The sequence below is a fragment of the Dipodomys spectabilis genome, unplaced genomic scaffold, assembly GCF_019054845.1.
Source record: "Dipodomys spectabilis isolate Male_0828 unplaced genomic scaffold, ASM1905484v1 ptg000096l, whole genome shotgun sequence".
NCBI lineage: Eukaryota > Metazoa > Chordata > Mammalia > Rodentia > Heteromyidae > Dipodomys > Dipodomys spectabilis.
In genome coordinates, this window is record NW_024870773.1 from 3,388,516 (window position 1) to 3,405,162 (window position 16,647).

The following is a 16,647-nucleotide window of genomic DNA, read 5'->3' on the forward strand; positions in this document are numbered from 1 at the left end:
TTCAGTTGCAGTTTAAACCTACTTTAAAAAGGGATATATATTCAATATTCATATAACATATAAATATATATAATATTCAATATATATAACATTCAATATATATTGAATATTATGACTATTCATCTATCTATCCATCTATCTATGTACAAAAATTGAACCAGTTAAGTTGAGGGGATAGGGTGGGCTTGGGAGAGATGGAGAATGATGGATGAAAGAGCTGATATTGATCAAGATGCATTGTACTTATAAACTGATGTCTTGAATTGATGAAACCCTTTTGTACAACTAAAGATAATTTTAAAAAGACGAAAATGGTTATTGCTGAGGGTTTTGAGGGGAACCATTTGTGTAAAAACCAGTGTAACTGAGCCCCAGTCATAATATAATATTTCTTTTTAAAAATTTAGAATCTCAGCCAGGAGCTATCACTCTGGTAGCGTGTATGAGACCTTGGCATCTGAGTTTTAGCCTCAAAAAAAAAAATACTATGTAATTACAATAAACCATAAAATGTCACCCAAGCAATGCATTTGATGTTAAAATGTATAATGTATTAGGTGAGTAAAGAATATGAAGAGCCCTTTATGTCTCTTTGTAAGTTAAACATTCTATTAAGGTAAAAGTAATTTTTTGGTAATTAATTAATGAATCTAACAATTTTCTCTGATTTCACTTTCTTTTAGAGAAAAGTCATTTTCTAGATATAGGAACTATCATTTTCAACCTGGTAGGAACAATATAGGCAAGTGGACATTGCATGGTATGTTTTACGAAGGGTTCTGAAGTAAAAATAAATCCATATATTCTGAATTATACATGGCATGCTTTTCTTACTATAAAATTTATATTATCTTTCCTATAGCCCCAAATTGAACAGAAATCTTTGTAGGAAGATCTCCTTTTAAGTTTTATCTTTATCTTTTATTGAAGATGATGATTGTATATATTTATGGGGTATAGGAGTGGTACTTAGATATGTGCATGCATGCACATGTGTATGCATACACACACAAATAATCAAGTCAAGATAATTAGCTTGTTCATTGTATCAAACATATATCATTTCTTTGTGGTGAGACTATTTAAAGTCTCCTGATATTGAACATGTGGCAGGTTGAAAATTCCAATCTTTTCTTTAGATAGAATCAACAAATGGGAATTCTTCATCATTAAATAGAGTCAGCATTTTTGGAACCAGAGTAGTTGTTAAACTGTTATGAGTTTATGATGAACTTAGCTTATATTTAAAAGACTTCTTAGTCTGTGTAAGTAAATATAATAAAAGTTTCAGGTCATTTACTCTTATTAGGACCATTCTATTTCTTTTTACTCCAGTGTTAAACAGCACAGCTACTGTAGGGTTTTGGAAACCCTGTGGATTTTACCACCTCATTGAGAAGCTCTCCAACTCTTTCTCTTTGTACATTGTCAAAGCTTGATCCAATCCTTTATTACAAATGGTCCTTTGTCTGCCTGCAAAAGACCGTTCCACAGATGAAGTGCTGTGATTTGCCCTCATGGCAGTAAATCTGAATGTGATCTGGCTGACATGATTACTTCAGCTGTGCCCAGCCAAGAACCTGGGCTTGGATCTGGTCTTTTGAGTGTTTGTGAAGACACACTGATTAATTTTCTTTCCTACTGTCTTGTCCTGTAACACTGGCGAGTAACAACCTCCAGCAAAATCGATTCTCACTTGTGACCCAGCACACTCACAGTGTTCTTGCTAAACATTACTTATGCCGATGTAATCTCCCTTGCAGCTGGCCGAAGAGCTACAGAACAAGCCATTAAACAGCGAGGTCAGAGAGCTGTTGAAACTGCTGTCAAAACCCAACGTGAAGGTGAGGACATGTTACCCCTGTAATAAATACCTTCCAAAAGGGCCACTTTCAGAGCTGTCAGATGAATTGTTCTAGGCATCAATTTTCAAGTGAATGTGCTTTCAACTAGTGTGCAGTATGCTAGTAGCCTATATCCTATTAAGGAAAAAGAGTAGAGTGTAAAAAAATTATAATAAACTACCCAGGAGTTTAATTGGGGAGCTCAGATTTTGAATTGGGCAAATATAGTGTGGCTTTGAGGTCATTGTCCTTTTCAGTGAAGTTAAGAGTACAGAATATGTGGGCCCCTGGTGACTCACACCTGTAATCCTAGCTATTCAGGAGGCTGACATCTAAGGATTGCAGTTCAAAGCCAGCCCAGGCAGGAAAGTCTGTGGGACTATTGTCTCCAATTAACCACCAGAAAACTAGAAGTGGAGCTGTTGCTCAAAGTGGTAGAAAGCTAGCCTTGAGAAGAAATCCTCAGGGACAGCACCCAGGCCCTGAGTTAAAGCCCCACAACCAATCCCTCCCCGCTCCCCACACCAAAAAGTACAGAATATACAACCTACTATTTTTTTGTTGTTGCTTAGGTTTATTTCACATGGTCAGCTAATGATATTTAAGTTTTTAAATAAATGTATCTGTTTCCACTGTTTCACATTGTCTATCTTTTTCCCCTCTCATCTCCCAGTTGTCTGTCCCTCTTACAATTTATATTTCAAAATGGCATTCTACTGTATAGAACAGAGCAGTTTTCTGGTGTAAAAGACCTGTAACTTATTAGTAGAAAGACCCATTCTCCTCCTCCCACTTCTTCCCAAGCTTGTGTCTTGTTTGTTTTTCAGATATAATTAGTTTAGAAGAAGGGATTTCACAATTCTCCTACTCCTGTTCTAAGATGATTCATGATTAAAATCCTATAGTGATTTTGGACCTGGCAGTGTTGCAGTTGTATAGAAAACAGTATTTCATCAGTATTCTGTATTTTCATATGATCCTTTATCATACGATTTACAGGCAAGCGTATATAGAATGTTGAATGGCAATTTCTGCCTGGATGCAAAGTGATTATTTAAGGGTAATTGATTTGTTGTGACTCAGAAAGTTAAATTTTAGTTTTGAAAGAACATGGATCAATGTAGAGCGGAAAAGTTTCTTGATATTGAAGACAAAAGATACTAAAAAGCTAGGCTCCTAGGAGATCTCCAAGGAGATTTTTAGGCAGAGGGTGCTCTGAAGATTTCTTCTTCTTCTTCTTCTTCTTCTTTTTTGGTCAGTCATGGGGCTTGAACTCTGGGTCTAAGTGCCGTCCCTCAGCTCTTCAGCTCAAGGCTAGCACTATACCACTTGAGCTACAGTGCCACTTCTGGTTTTCTGGTGGTTTATTGGAGATAAGAGTTTCATGGACTTTCCTGCCCGGGCTGGCTTTGAACCTCAATCCTCAGATCTGAGCCTCCTGAGTAGCTAGGATTACAGGTGTGAGCCGGCTCTTCATTTGGTCTTAGACTGTGTGTAAGAAGTTCCTATCAACCAGACAGAGTGCAGTGGACTGTGAGAAGCTTTTTAGGTTCATCTGAGATTATTGTTGTGGTTCAAAAGCACATGAAATTGAAGTGGAATGTTTTAGACTAGAACACAAGACAAAATAGATCATTTTAATGTCCCGTTTAACAGTGAGGTAGAATAGCTAATAGTAAATCATACTACAGGAAACTGGCATTCCATTTCCTCTGGAACTTAAAGGGTATTATGAACATCCATGGCATGAAATCTTATAGTAATAAAATAGGTCATGTCCATTATATGGTAAATATTTTAGATGAATCTTTTATTCTTCACATTTATGTAGCAACATGAGTAAAGAATGGGCGAGAAGTTTGCATGAAACATTGTCAGGAGGCAGTGGCAATGTTTAGTTATCCAATCTTGGGAGGAAAGTATCTTTCTTCTACTTTTTTATTATTTTGTTTTGTGGTACAGGGTTTTAAACTTAGCGCCTATTCTTGCTAAGCAAGTATTCAAGAGTTTGTTTTTGGACAGTGTTACCTTTTGCTCTCTCCCATTTTTCCCTCCCTTCCCCATCCACAAGTTGTTCATTTTCAACATAGTATCCAATGAGGTACCACTGCTGCATTTGCTTATCCTTTGTCCCTCCATTTCTGTGCCTCCCCTTACCGTCCCACAAAGACATATAAATAAACAAATAGAACAAAAATAAAAGAAAACAAAAACAGCAGAAAAGATAAAAACCTCATTTCCATTTCCTAGAGATCATTTCAGTAAATATTATTGTATATGATCAGATGCACATAGATATGTGCCTTTCTTTCTGCTATTCTATTTTGAATATTTAATTCACTATAATGAAACAGGACCCAAGATATACCTCCAAAATAATATTAGAGGTTTCTTATCAAACACACTCAGATATATACAACCAAATACACAGTGGCTGTGTGAAGATAATGCATGTATTCTGCAAATATGCTGTTTGTTTTTTAAATGTTTTATGATTTTCCTAATTTGTCACTTGATATCTTAATTCATTCTTATTGAATAAGAATATATTGAATATCTATTGTATATAAACTTATAGATGATTATTAGATTAATTGACTTAGATTTAATTAATTAGATTTAATTAAGATTTCTGAAGGTGGTAGAAGAATTGCTGGCAAGTGTAAAACACATAAGAGGAATGCTAAATCCATATTTGTAAAGCTATACAGGCATTGAGTTTAGCTCTGAAGGTTGAATTTGAGGTAACCAAGGGAGGGGAGTGGGTAGGAGTGGGAGATGAAGAATATGTTTTTAGGCAGTGTGACTAGCAGGTGAAGTGTCACAGAGACTTTAAAGGAATAAAATTTGAAGAGGCAGAATAAGTTCATTGCCACTAGTTGCCTGCAAAAGAAGAGGAAGCAAGAGTTTGAAGCAGGTCATGGTCACCAGAATTTTGAGCAGAGCTTGTCCAGCATTATTATGAATAGCCTTTCTTTCTCTTCCAATGGTTGTCTTAGGTTGATGATAAATTATATGGTCACCCTAGTTGTGGATTTCATCCTAAGTGCAATGGAAAGCTATTGAAATAATTTAATTATGGAAGTGATACAGTTACCTCTAAATGGAATACAGAGCAGTTTTCCCCCCTGGCGGAGCCTAGTAGAGGATGGGAGGAATGTGACTGGAGGAATGCCAGTTTGGATTTTGTGGAAATAATTCAAGTGAAACGTGATTGTGGCCTTGTTGAAGGGAGGGAGACATGGATCAATGTGAGGTATAACTTGAACACACAGTGCTAAGATAATGGGCTACTATTTGGGGGAAAAATAAGAAAAGTAAAAACAGGAATGAATTTCAAAGATATGAACTATTGAAGTGTAAAAAATTGAACTAAAATATTAGCAAGAAAAAAGGGGGGGGAGGCTAGGAGGTGGCTTAGTAGTAGAGTGCTTGCCTTGCATGCATGAGGCCCTGGGTTCGATTGCTCAGCACCATATAAGCAGAAAAAGCCAGAAATGGCGCTGTGGCTCAAGTGGTAGAGTGCTAGCCTTAAGCTGAAGGGCTGAGGGACAGTGCCCAGGTACAGAGTTCAGGCCCCACCGACCAAAAAGAAAAATATTATCAGGGTTGGATGTATTAGTCAGAGGAAGTATACTTGCCTAGTATGTATGAGTCCCAGGGTTTGACCTAGCACAGCAAAAACTAAAAAGAACACGTGTATGGAAATGGGAAGGTGGCTCAGTAGTAGAGTGCTTGGCTTGCATACATGAGGCCCTGGGTTCGATTCCTTAGCACCACATAAATAGAAAAGGCCAGAAATGGTGCTATGGCTCAAGTGGTAGAGTGCTAGCCTTGAGCTGAAGAGCTGAGGGACAGCGCCCAGGCCCAGAGTTCAGGCCCCACGGTTGACCAAAAAAAAAAAAAGAATATGTGTATATATATATATATGCATATATATATGTGTGTGTGTGTGTTTGTGTGCATATATAGACATATAGACATATATATCCACACATATATATTATGTAGAAAATAGTTATATGATCATGAGATAGAGAAGTACTTGCAAGCATAGATGAGCACAGACACCCATAAAAGTGAGCCACCAGTGCCCATGCCTGTAATCCTGGCTACTCAGGAAGCTAAGATCTGAGGATCATGGTTTCTGTCAGTCTGAGAAAGAAAGTCTGTGAGACACTTATTTTCAATTAACCATCAAAAAGTTGGAAGTGGAACTGTGGTTCAAGTGGTATAGTACCAGCCTTGAGCAAAAAAAGTTTAGGGACAGTGCTCAAGCCTCAGTACTGACACCAAAGGAAAAAAAATACTGAATGAAAATAATTTATAATACTTGTCCTTAGTAAGTCATGAAGTTTATTATTTGCATTTTAATTTTAACTTGGACAAACTTACATTTACAGAAGTGAATAGATAACATGTTTCTAATTCAAACAACAGAGAAAGTGGGAAAAAGTACCTGCATTGGTTTTTAGTTAGGGTAAGGTTCTTAATATGCTAAAAACTCAGTTTCTTCCATGAACTGTACATTCATCTACCTAGACGGTATATGAATTGTCTACAGTACATTATAGATCAATATTAAATGTGCATTTTCCCATATAAACAGGATCATAGAATGCACTACTTTGTCATTTTTGTTTTTAACATTTTGATATCTTGCAGACTGCTCCCTGGATCAACATATTATCTGTTTAATTTGTCCTGAAGCAGGAAGATATTGTGAGCTCAAGAATCTGGGGTCAGCTCAGTAGCATAACAAAACCCTGTTTCATAAATGAAATGGAATTGGGAATGTTTTTATGTTTTTCTGTGTGTTGGAATAGTATAAATAACATAAAAATCTAATACGTAGCCATCTGGTTCTAAGTCCATCTCGGGATGGGGGGATTTAGCAGGTTTGTGTGAAGTGAAGGATTTTAGCTGATTTCTAACCTTTCTTTCTGGATTTTTAAAATGAATTTTTCTGGAAAATGTAACATTACTTGCAGATATATTGGGATAGTGTTAGGCATTTTTTCCTCTTACTTGATTACTATCTATAATTCAGTCTTATTTCTCCATACTGCTAATGTATACATTATCTCTCTTTATTTGCTTGTGGTACATAATGAATCTTGACTATTTACCCAGTTCCTAAAAATAAAATAGCTATATCTTTATCTTACTTATCAATTCTGTTTTTATATTTATTTATTTTTGTCTATATCTTCCTTCACATTATTTTTATTTTTTCCTATTTGATTTTTCAGTTGAGTACTTTGCATATAGATTTTATACTTGTTGAATGATAAAAGCCTAAGAGTACACTTATGTCCTGTTGGCACTGACATTAACTTCTCAATATCTATAGTGAGTTTTGATCCTTTCCCAGTCTGACTTAATTTGCTGAGTTTTGCGGATTTTATTTTATTGATTGATGCAAAACTAGAGCTTGAACTCAGCACTTTATTGTTGAGTCACCTTCAGCTCAATTAATATTTTCTCACTTTTAAGACATGACAAAAAATAGTTGTGTACAGATTTGCAATTAAATGTAATTGCAAAGGTATCACTGTGAATAGGGCAGACATAAGATAAACACTACAATTAATTATAGCATTAAGATTTAGTATGGAACAGGCTTTTTTGTCAAGAACTCTCATGGGTTATCTCTGGGATGAAACCTTAGTACTTGCTAATACTATTTTCAGTGCTATGGAAATTAAAATTCCAAAGCTTTCCCCTGTTTCATCTCAGGAAGTCTGAAGGCTACAGATAAGGACCACTATTTCAAGCCTTAATCTCTATCTCCTACCTGGGGAGCCAAAAGTATCTCTACATCTTTTCCTCCATCTCTCCTTACTGTATCCTGTTATAATAAGATAAATGCTTGAAATAGTGAAAGAAGAACCAAAAAGCCTTGCATCCAAAAACTAAAGCAGACCTGTAATCAGCATGTGTATGTATGTGTGTGTGTGTTTGTGCCTCTGTGTGTGTCTGTGTGTGTGTTGTGTAATCAACAAAGAATGCTACTTGGCCTTTCTTACTGATGGATGAACCTTTGTCTCTAGTAGACATCATTATGCTTGAAATATAGGGTTCCCAGTAAATTGAAGTCAATGGAAATTATTAAAAATTCAGAATTTGTGTTCCATTATTAGTCTTAAATCTCTTCCTGTGGGATACTTCAGTACATTCATATGGCCTTAAAAATTTCCCTTCATGTTCTATAATTTTTAATAGTATAAACGTGTGATCATTTCTCTTATTAGCCATCTATTGCTTCTGAAGAGTGCTGATACCTTTGTCTTACTGACCTTAAGTCTCTAATGATGTGGACAACTTGTCATTATGTAATAGTAGCCTTACTTGAGAACTGTCGAAGATTTCCAAAGAAACATGAATTGATCAGCTACCACATAAAAACTATGCTGCCTAGTCAGCAATATCTACAAAATTCAATATTGCTATTAAGATTTTGAAATCTAGAAGAGCAGTGAAGAACAAAAGAAAGAAGAAATGATGAGAAAGGTAGGGCTGAGGTGGCTACTCCAGGAGCCTGCTATGCACTGCAAGGACTAGAGCAGTGATGTTGGAGGCGGGAGGGGGGGAGGGGGACTCAGTCACCTAGAAATAAGGACCACTCTTCAGTCTCAAATTACTGTAGTAAAGACAAATTAACCTGTGTGTTATCATCCAGAGGCTTATTTGAAAAGCCAGTAAAGTGTCACCATCCCTAAAACATGGTGTCATAATTTAGGTTAGGGAAACTGGTGGATAGTGTGTGTGTGTGTGTGTGTGTGTGTGTGTGTGTGAGAGAGAGAGAGAGAGAGAGAGAGAGAGAGAGAGATTGAGATTCCTGGGGCATGAACTCAGGGCCTGGGTGCTGTCTTCTGAGATATCCTCTCCTCCTCCCCCTCTCCACCCCAGTCAAAGCTAGGGCTCTACCACTTGAGCCACAGCTCCACTTTTACCTTACTACTATTATTTTTTGGAAGTTCATTGGAAATAAGAGTCTTATGGGCTTTCCTGCTCAGGCTGGCTTCTAACTACTATCTTCAGATCTCAGCCTCCTAAGTAGTTAGGATTATAGGTATGAGCCACTGGTGCCTGGCAGTACTTTTTAAAATTGTGTGTGTATGTGTATGTGTGTGCTAGTACTTGGGGTTGAATGCTGAGCATCACATTCTCGCTTGACTTTTTTGCTCAAGGCTGGTATGCTACCACTTAACCCATACCTCCACTTCCAGATTTTTGTTGGTTAATTGATGATAAGAATGTCAGATTTGTTTTCTTAGGCTGGTTTTAAACCTTGATCCTCAGTTCTGAGCCTTCTGAGTAGCAAGGATTACAGTTGTGAGCCATTGGCACCAGCTAGATTTTTTTTAAATATAATTTTATTGTTATTAGTAAGATGTTGTACAGAATAGTTACCATTTCATAAGTCAGGTAATGGGTGTATTTCATTTTTTGGGCAAAGTTACCCCTTCTTTCACTCAGATTTTGTTTTTAAGCACTGTTTGGCCTTTTAATCCTTTTTTTCCTTATTGTCAAGGTGAGATACAGAGAGGTTACAGTTATATAAGTAAGGTAACGAGTACATTCCTTGTCAAACTTGTTACCCCTTCCCTCATTTTTCTCCTACTTTACCTCACTCCTAGATTTTTTTTTTAAGGCAACAAAATAAAAGTATTTTTTGTAATTTTTCAGCTTTCCAAAACAGTCACTGACTAGAAATTACTCACAGTCTAACCATGCAGGATGAATGAGTCTTCATTAAAGCTTCTGAAAGGGAAAAGTTAAGCTTCCTTCTGGAGGGATATATCAATGTTATTCGTCCTTACGAGCTGGACACTTAATTCTGTGGACCCGACAGATGCTTAGAAGGTAGTGTTGACTCCAGGGGGTCCTAGACAGTGAGTGTCTGTGAGCCCGATGAGTTACAAGGCCCAGTGTTCAATTTCCTGCAGATTCTTTAGAACTACAGGTAAACCCATCAGTTGTGATGGTTGGTTAAAGCATATGGAAACACAATTTTATTTAAGTATTGCCTTTTGGAAGAAAAATCTGTATATTGAAGAATAAAAATTACCACAGTTAAAATAGGAACATGGAATGTAAAAATGACTTTCTTGTCCCAAATAAAAATGTTACTGGCCAGCAGTATTTGTAAAGTAAAGCGATTACAATGATGAATTTGAAGTCAGGCACTGGTGGCTTCCAAGACTCTATCTTAACCAATACTGGACACTTTATCACACAGAGAGGGATGTATAAATATGATTATATAGTCCAGGGTATTTGTGCAGTATTCAGGAGGCTGAGACCTGAGGTTCATGGTTCAAAGCCAGTCGGGTCAAGGAAGCTTGTCAAACTCTTACCTCCAATAAACTGGAGCTGTGGCTCAAGTGGCAGAGTACTAGCCTTAAGCAAAGACTCTGAAGGGCAGCATTTGTGCTCTGATACCAGGACCAACACACACCCCCTCCCAAAACCATGGCTAGCGTCGTGGCTCAAGCAGGAAAACATCTGCCTAGCTAGTAGAAAGCTCTGTATTTCGGACCCTAGTACTGAAAAAAAAAAAAAAAAGCCTCTGTGTATGTGTGTGTGTGTATACCATTAAGCTTGGCATTGTAGCATGGCAGCAACTATAGACAATATACAGATGAATAAGTATGAATGTGTTCCAATAAAACTTTATCAAGAAAACATGTGGCATGGTTTTCCAGTCTGATTAGCCTAGAAAAGTGGAGACAAATTTTTAGATACATTTTGAAAGTTAGGGTAGTAGACTATGTATTTGATGTTGGAGAAGCACTTGAGAGGAGAGGGGACATCTCAGGGATGGTTTCTGGGCTCCAGGCTTTAATAACCTGTGGGTCATGGTGGTGATGCTAGTTAGGGAATGAGAAAGCAGAAGATCCAAAACTAATTTGCCTAAATAGTGATATGCCAGGTTCTATGTTCTCTATCATCTATAATGACATTATATCAATGTTTCGTGTTTTACCTCCACAATCATAAGTCAAAATGCTACTTTTGTATACACAATCACATGAAAAATTAAAATGAGAATACAAAGAGTCAATAGTATTGATCAGTTTTATTTTCTGCTGATGGGAGAAAAATACTAAAGAAGGAAATTTTGTACCTGTCCTAAGACTTGAACTTAGGACCGTGTGCTATCCCTGGGTTTTCCTTGCTCAGTGCTAGCTCTCTACCACTGAGCCACAGCTTAACTTCTGGCTTTTTGGTAGTTAATTGGAGATCAGAATCTCAGACTTTTCTGCCCAGGCTGGCTTTGAACTGCAATCCTCAGATCTCAGCCTCCTGAGTAGCTGGGATATCAAGCATGAGCCACTAATGCCCAGGTAAAAAAAGTATTTTTGAGTATAAAAAAAAATCAAATATATCAATCTTCTCAAGCTCCCATTGGCTCATTCCCAGCATGTTGATAGCTGTATACACTTTCTCTTCCAACTGCTCACCTCATCCTACTTTATTGCATAAAGCAGGAAATACACGGAGGGGCTGGGGTGTGGCTTCTGTGGGTCAGCGCCCTTGGAGAGGGAGGTGCAGCTAAGTGGGGCTGTCTTCCTTTGCACTTGTGCCACTCCCCAACTGTGTGTAAGAGGCCCTTTTCCAAGTAGTGTCTTATTACCATTAGATATTAACTTGCGATCATAGGATTTTGATTTTATTTATACTTTGATATATTTGGGGTTTTGTATTTTATTAATTTTTTATCAACTTTTGCATTTTATAGGCTTTGCTCTCTGTTCACGATACAGTGGCTCAAAAGAATTATGATCCTATATTGCCTCCTATGCCTGATGATATTGATGAGGAGGAGGACTCTGTGAAAATAATCCGTCTGGTTAAAAACAGGGAACCACTGGTGAGATTGGTCTGCGTCTTATGTGTACATATGAGTAAATATCATGGTGCATCCATATTGGACAGCCTCATATCACCTGTTCCTCTTTTAACACTTACTTCCTCTGTGTCTTCATATTTTATATTTATATGTAGAGGACACAATTTGAAATTAATATGAAGCCAAATAAAATAACAGGCATTCTGTTATTAATGGCAGTGATTTTGAAAATATTACAGGCATAAGCTATCAGCATCCAGCTGCTTCCATGTTTTTACTCTTTCTATCTCATTTCATTAATTTTTTTTTTTTTTTTGGTCGGTCGTGGGGCTTGAACTCTGGGCTTGGGCACTGTCCCTGCGCTCTTCAGCTCAAGGTGAGTGCTCTACCACTTGAGCCACAGCACCAATTCTGGTTTTCTAGTGGTTTATTGGAGATAAGAGTCTCATGGACTTTCCTGCCCTCGCTGGCTTTGAACCATGATCCTCAGATCTCAGTCTCCTGAGTAGGATTACAGGCGTGAGCCACCTGCGCCCGGCTCATTTCATTAATTTTTTAAAAGTTGTTTTTATTTTCTCTAGATGAATGTCCTTATTTCCTACAGTGCAGTGGACAAATCTACTCAGGAATGCTTTTGTGATTGTTTTGTTTGATTTTGTTTGGAAGGGAGCTACCATTAAAAAGGATGAGCAGACTGGGGCAATCATTGTGGCTCGAATCATGAGAGGAGGGGCTGCAGACAGGAGTGGTAAGTGATGGACAAGTCATATTGTTTGGAAAGCAACAGGTCTAGTACATAATTTGAAGGATAACAACCTTCTGTTCTAATACAGTGGAACAAATAGTATGACATTTTTTCTGTCAGAATTCAGGAACCTGTGTAAATCAATGACTAACTTTTATGTGTTGTCATTTTGTACACAAGCTTGTGAAGCTGTCTAGATCTATTTCAGTGTTTCTTTTTTTCTTTCATTCTTTTGTGTGTGTGTGTGTGTGTGTGTGTGTGTGGTGCCAATATTAACTCAGGGGCTTGTGCTCTCATTTGACTTTTTTGGTCAAGGCTGGCACTCTTTCACTTGAGCTACAACTCTACTTTCAGCTTTTTTTTTTTTTTTCTGACTAATTGGAGATAAAGAGTCTCACAGACTCTTTGGTCCAGGCTTTCTTCGATCCTTAAATCTCAGCTTCCTGGGTAGATAGGATTACATAAGCTACTACTACCTAGCTGTTTCAATGTTTCTGATTTTAAAAATACCGTAAAACCATACAGCCTTAAAAGCAGATTTACTATTTATTTTATAAAGTATCAATAGTGGGCATTTCTAGGTAAAGATGTTGGTACTGCGTTTTGCCAGCGTTCTTGATTCACTGCCACAGGTGCAGATTCCAATGCCCAAGAAGTCTGAAAGTCGCTTTTTTCATCCTTAATCTATTAAGGAAACTAATGATGCTTTGATTGTGGAAACAATCACAAATTACAGTTTCTTTTGTATGTAGCATGCAGATTTCCTGAATTTGTATTTTTTTTAACTTTTTTTATAAAGGTGATATACAGCGTGAATTTGTATTTTTCAGGTCTTATTCGTGTTGGTGATGAGCTTAGGGAGGTGAATGGAATACCAGTGGAGGATAAGAGACCTGAGGAAATAATACAGATCTTGGTAAGATGTAAATTAATTTTACACCTGCAGTGAAAATAAAATTAGGTCATAGTATTTCTGGTTCTTCAGATTGGGCATGAAATGTATAGGATTTGCAGTCTAGTCTTTAAATCCCACCTCCCATCACTCAGTTCTTAGTCCCGATTTGTACCCCAGGGTTTTGTTTACAGAATAAAATAAGAATTAAATGTCTCCCAGATTCATTTTGAAGATTAAAGGAAGTGATGTAGATAAAGAATTTAGGTATTAATAGATTGTACCTGCAGTGCTTTTGGTGATGTATCATCTCTCCTCCTCCTGTTCTCTGTACTTCATGCTAGCAATTCTAAGTATAAAAATAGTCATAGTAATTTAGATCTGAGGAGACTTAAAATAAAGTTGTTCTAGACCTGGGTAGTATTTATTCAGTCAACATTAGTTTGTAAGGACAACATGGAGAATGGGTCCTTTTTTTGTCTGAAAATGTAAACCTATAATGAAAATTGGATCTGAGTATCTGAAAATGAAAATGGGTATCTGAAGGATTGGATGTCTTGGGTTGGAGGTATGGTGCAAGTGGTAGAGCACCTGAATAAGAATGAATATTCTGGGGGCTGGGAAGGTGGCTCAGTGGTAGAGCACTTGCCTTGCATGATCGAGGCCCTGGGTTCGATTCCTCAGCACCACATAAGAAAAAAAGCCGGAAGTGGCGCTGTGACTCAAGTGGTAGAGTGCTAGCCTTGAGCTGAGGAGCTGAGGGACAGCTCCCAGGCCCAGAGTTCAGGCCCCACGACCGGACCCAAAAAAAAAAAAAAAAAAAAAGAATGAATATTCTGGGATGTAAAAACTCTTTTTTTTCTTTTGGTGCTGGTCCTAGGGCTTGAGTTCAGAGTCTGGACATTGTCCTTGAGCATTTTTGCTCAAGACTAGCACTCTACCATGTGAGCCACAGCTCCACTTCAGCTTTTTGGTGATTAATTAGAGATAGAGTTCCACTGATTTTCTTGCCCAGGCTGGCTTCTCACTGTGATCCTCAGATCTGAGCCTCCTGATTAGCTAGGATTACAAGCAGGAAACAAGCATCCAGTTTAAAAGTTTTCTAATTCAGTGTAATCTCCATCAAAATTCCAGTGGCATTCTTCAGAGAAATAGAAAAGGAATCCCAAAGTTCATTTGGAAGCACAGAAGTTCCCAAATTGCCAAGTTAATTTTGAACAAAAAGAACATTGTTGGAGATATAGTTCCTGACTTCAAGTTGTAATGTAGAGCTATTGTAATAAAACCAACATGACACTTGTACACACAGATATATAGACCAACATGATAGAATACCCAGAAATAAACCCATGCAACTATAGCCATTGATCTTGAACAAAGGTGCTACAAACATGGTGGAGGAATAACAGCATATTCAGCACATGGCATTAGGAAAACTGGATATTTACATGCAGAAGTCTGAAACAAAATGCTTTCATAATGTACCAAAATCAACTCAAAATAGATGAAAGACTGAAGCTTGGATATTACTGTAGAAAAACACTAGCAGATATAGACATGGGCAATGTGTTTCTGACAAAAGGGCTTCAAGTCCCTCAAGAAATTAGAGCAACAATTGACAAATAGGATTCCATCAAATTAAAAAGCTCTGTATAGCAAAGGAAACAATTACCATATGAAGAGACAGCTTACAGAATGGGAGAGTATCTTTGCCAGCTATTCATCTGGCTATTAATCTCAAAAATATAAATAGAATTCAAAAAATTAAGAACAAACCATCCAGTTAATAAGTGAGCAAATGAACACTTCTCAAAGAAGTACCCTTATCTTAAAGATACCACTAATAACTCCTAACTGTGCTAACAGTTTACTTAAGGACACTACTATTATTGACAGAAGCAAAATTGGAGCTATAAAACAACTAGTTTCAGGGCTGGGAAGGTGACTCAGTGGTAGAGTGCTTGCCTTGCATGCATCAGGCCCTGGGTTTGATTCCTTAGCACCACATAAGCAGAAAAAGCCGGAAGTGGTGCTGTGGCTCAAGTGGTAGAGTGCTAACCTTGAACTGAAGAGCTGAGGGACAGCGCCCAGAGTTCAAGCTGCATGACCCCCCCCAAAACAAAACAAAAACAAAAAGAACTGTCAACATTTTAGTTTAATGTACTTTCAATGGTTTTTTTAAAAATCTAAGTGCATCGCGTAAGAGTTGGATGGTTATATTTTTTTAAAAAGGTACTATGCCATTTGGGAGAAAACAAATGGAACTAGAAGTTATTATGTTAAGTAAAACTAGCCAGACTCAAAAAACAAGTATGGAATGTTTTTCTCATATGTGGAATATATATATGTATATACATGTGTGTCAATACATCTATGTGTGTGCGTATATATACACAAACATACACATAGATGAGAGTCTGTTTTGGGGGGATCTGCAGGAGGGAGAAAGGAAAAGTTGAAGAAGGGAGTGAATATAATAAGTACATTACATGCATGCATGAAACTAGCCCAGAAGCCATTTAAATTGTTCAAAAAAAGATGAAAGCGATGGATGAGTGAGAAGAAAGTACTAGAGGAGCGAAGATGAGCAAAATACATTACATGTATACAGAAATTGCACAAAGAAACATTTTTGTACAAGCAATATATGCTAGCAATTAAAATAACTTGTAAGCTAAGACTATAATAAAAGCTTCCTACTGCCTAGACTTGACCAAAGTGTGGGAAAGTAGCTGTGGTTGTATATTTTTGGTGATGGGAGAAAATAATATGGATTTTTTAAGCAGCCATTTGAAACTCAAAATTTTGAATGTTTAATATTTTCTTTTGAGGACTGTCCTGGGGCTTGAACTCAGGGCCTAGGTGCTATTTCAGAGCTTTTTCTTTCAAGGCTAGCACTGAGCCACAACTTCACATCTAGCTTTTTGGTGGTTAATTGGAGATAAGAATATATGGACTCTCCTATCTGTTCTGGCTTTGAACCACAATCCACAGATCTCAACCTCCTCAGTAGCTAGGTGTGAGCCACTGGTGCCCAGTGAATGTCCATATGTTTTAATGAAGTAATTCAATTATTGAAAATTGACCCTATGGAAATAACTTAGCAAATACATTTAAGCAAAATATTTTGTAGAGGTTTGGAAACCATTGAGAAGGTTGGATTGACCATTCATCCCACTGATAACTTACTGGCAGGCAGTCACAATAGGGGACCGTATAGTCCCTCGCTATATATATGTGGCTTTACTGTATTGCGAATTTTTTGTTTTTTTGTTTTTGGTCAGTTGTGTGTCTTGAACTCTGGGCC

The 16,647-nt window shown here is 37.4% G+C and overlaps 1 protein-coding gene across 1 annotated transcript in view; it reads left to right on the top strand.

Annotated features, from left to right (window-relative positions):
* Mpp7 (membrane palmitoylated protein 7) overlaps positions 1-16,647 on the top strand; it is a 220,896-nt gene that overhangs the window by 142,944 nt on the left and 61,305 nt on the right. Inside the window, exons 5-8 of the mRNA XM_042686270.1 lie at positions 1,764-1,844; positions 11,593-11,724; positions 12,370-12,451; positions 13,279-13,364. Of these exons, the coding sequence (XP_042542204.1) occupies positions 1,764-1,844; positions 11,593-11,724; positions 12,370-12,451; positions 13,279-13,364 (381 nt within the window). The remainder of the gene's footprint in view (positions 1-1,763; positions 1,845-11,592; positions 11,725-12,369; positions 12,452-13,278; positions 13,365-16,647) is intronic.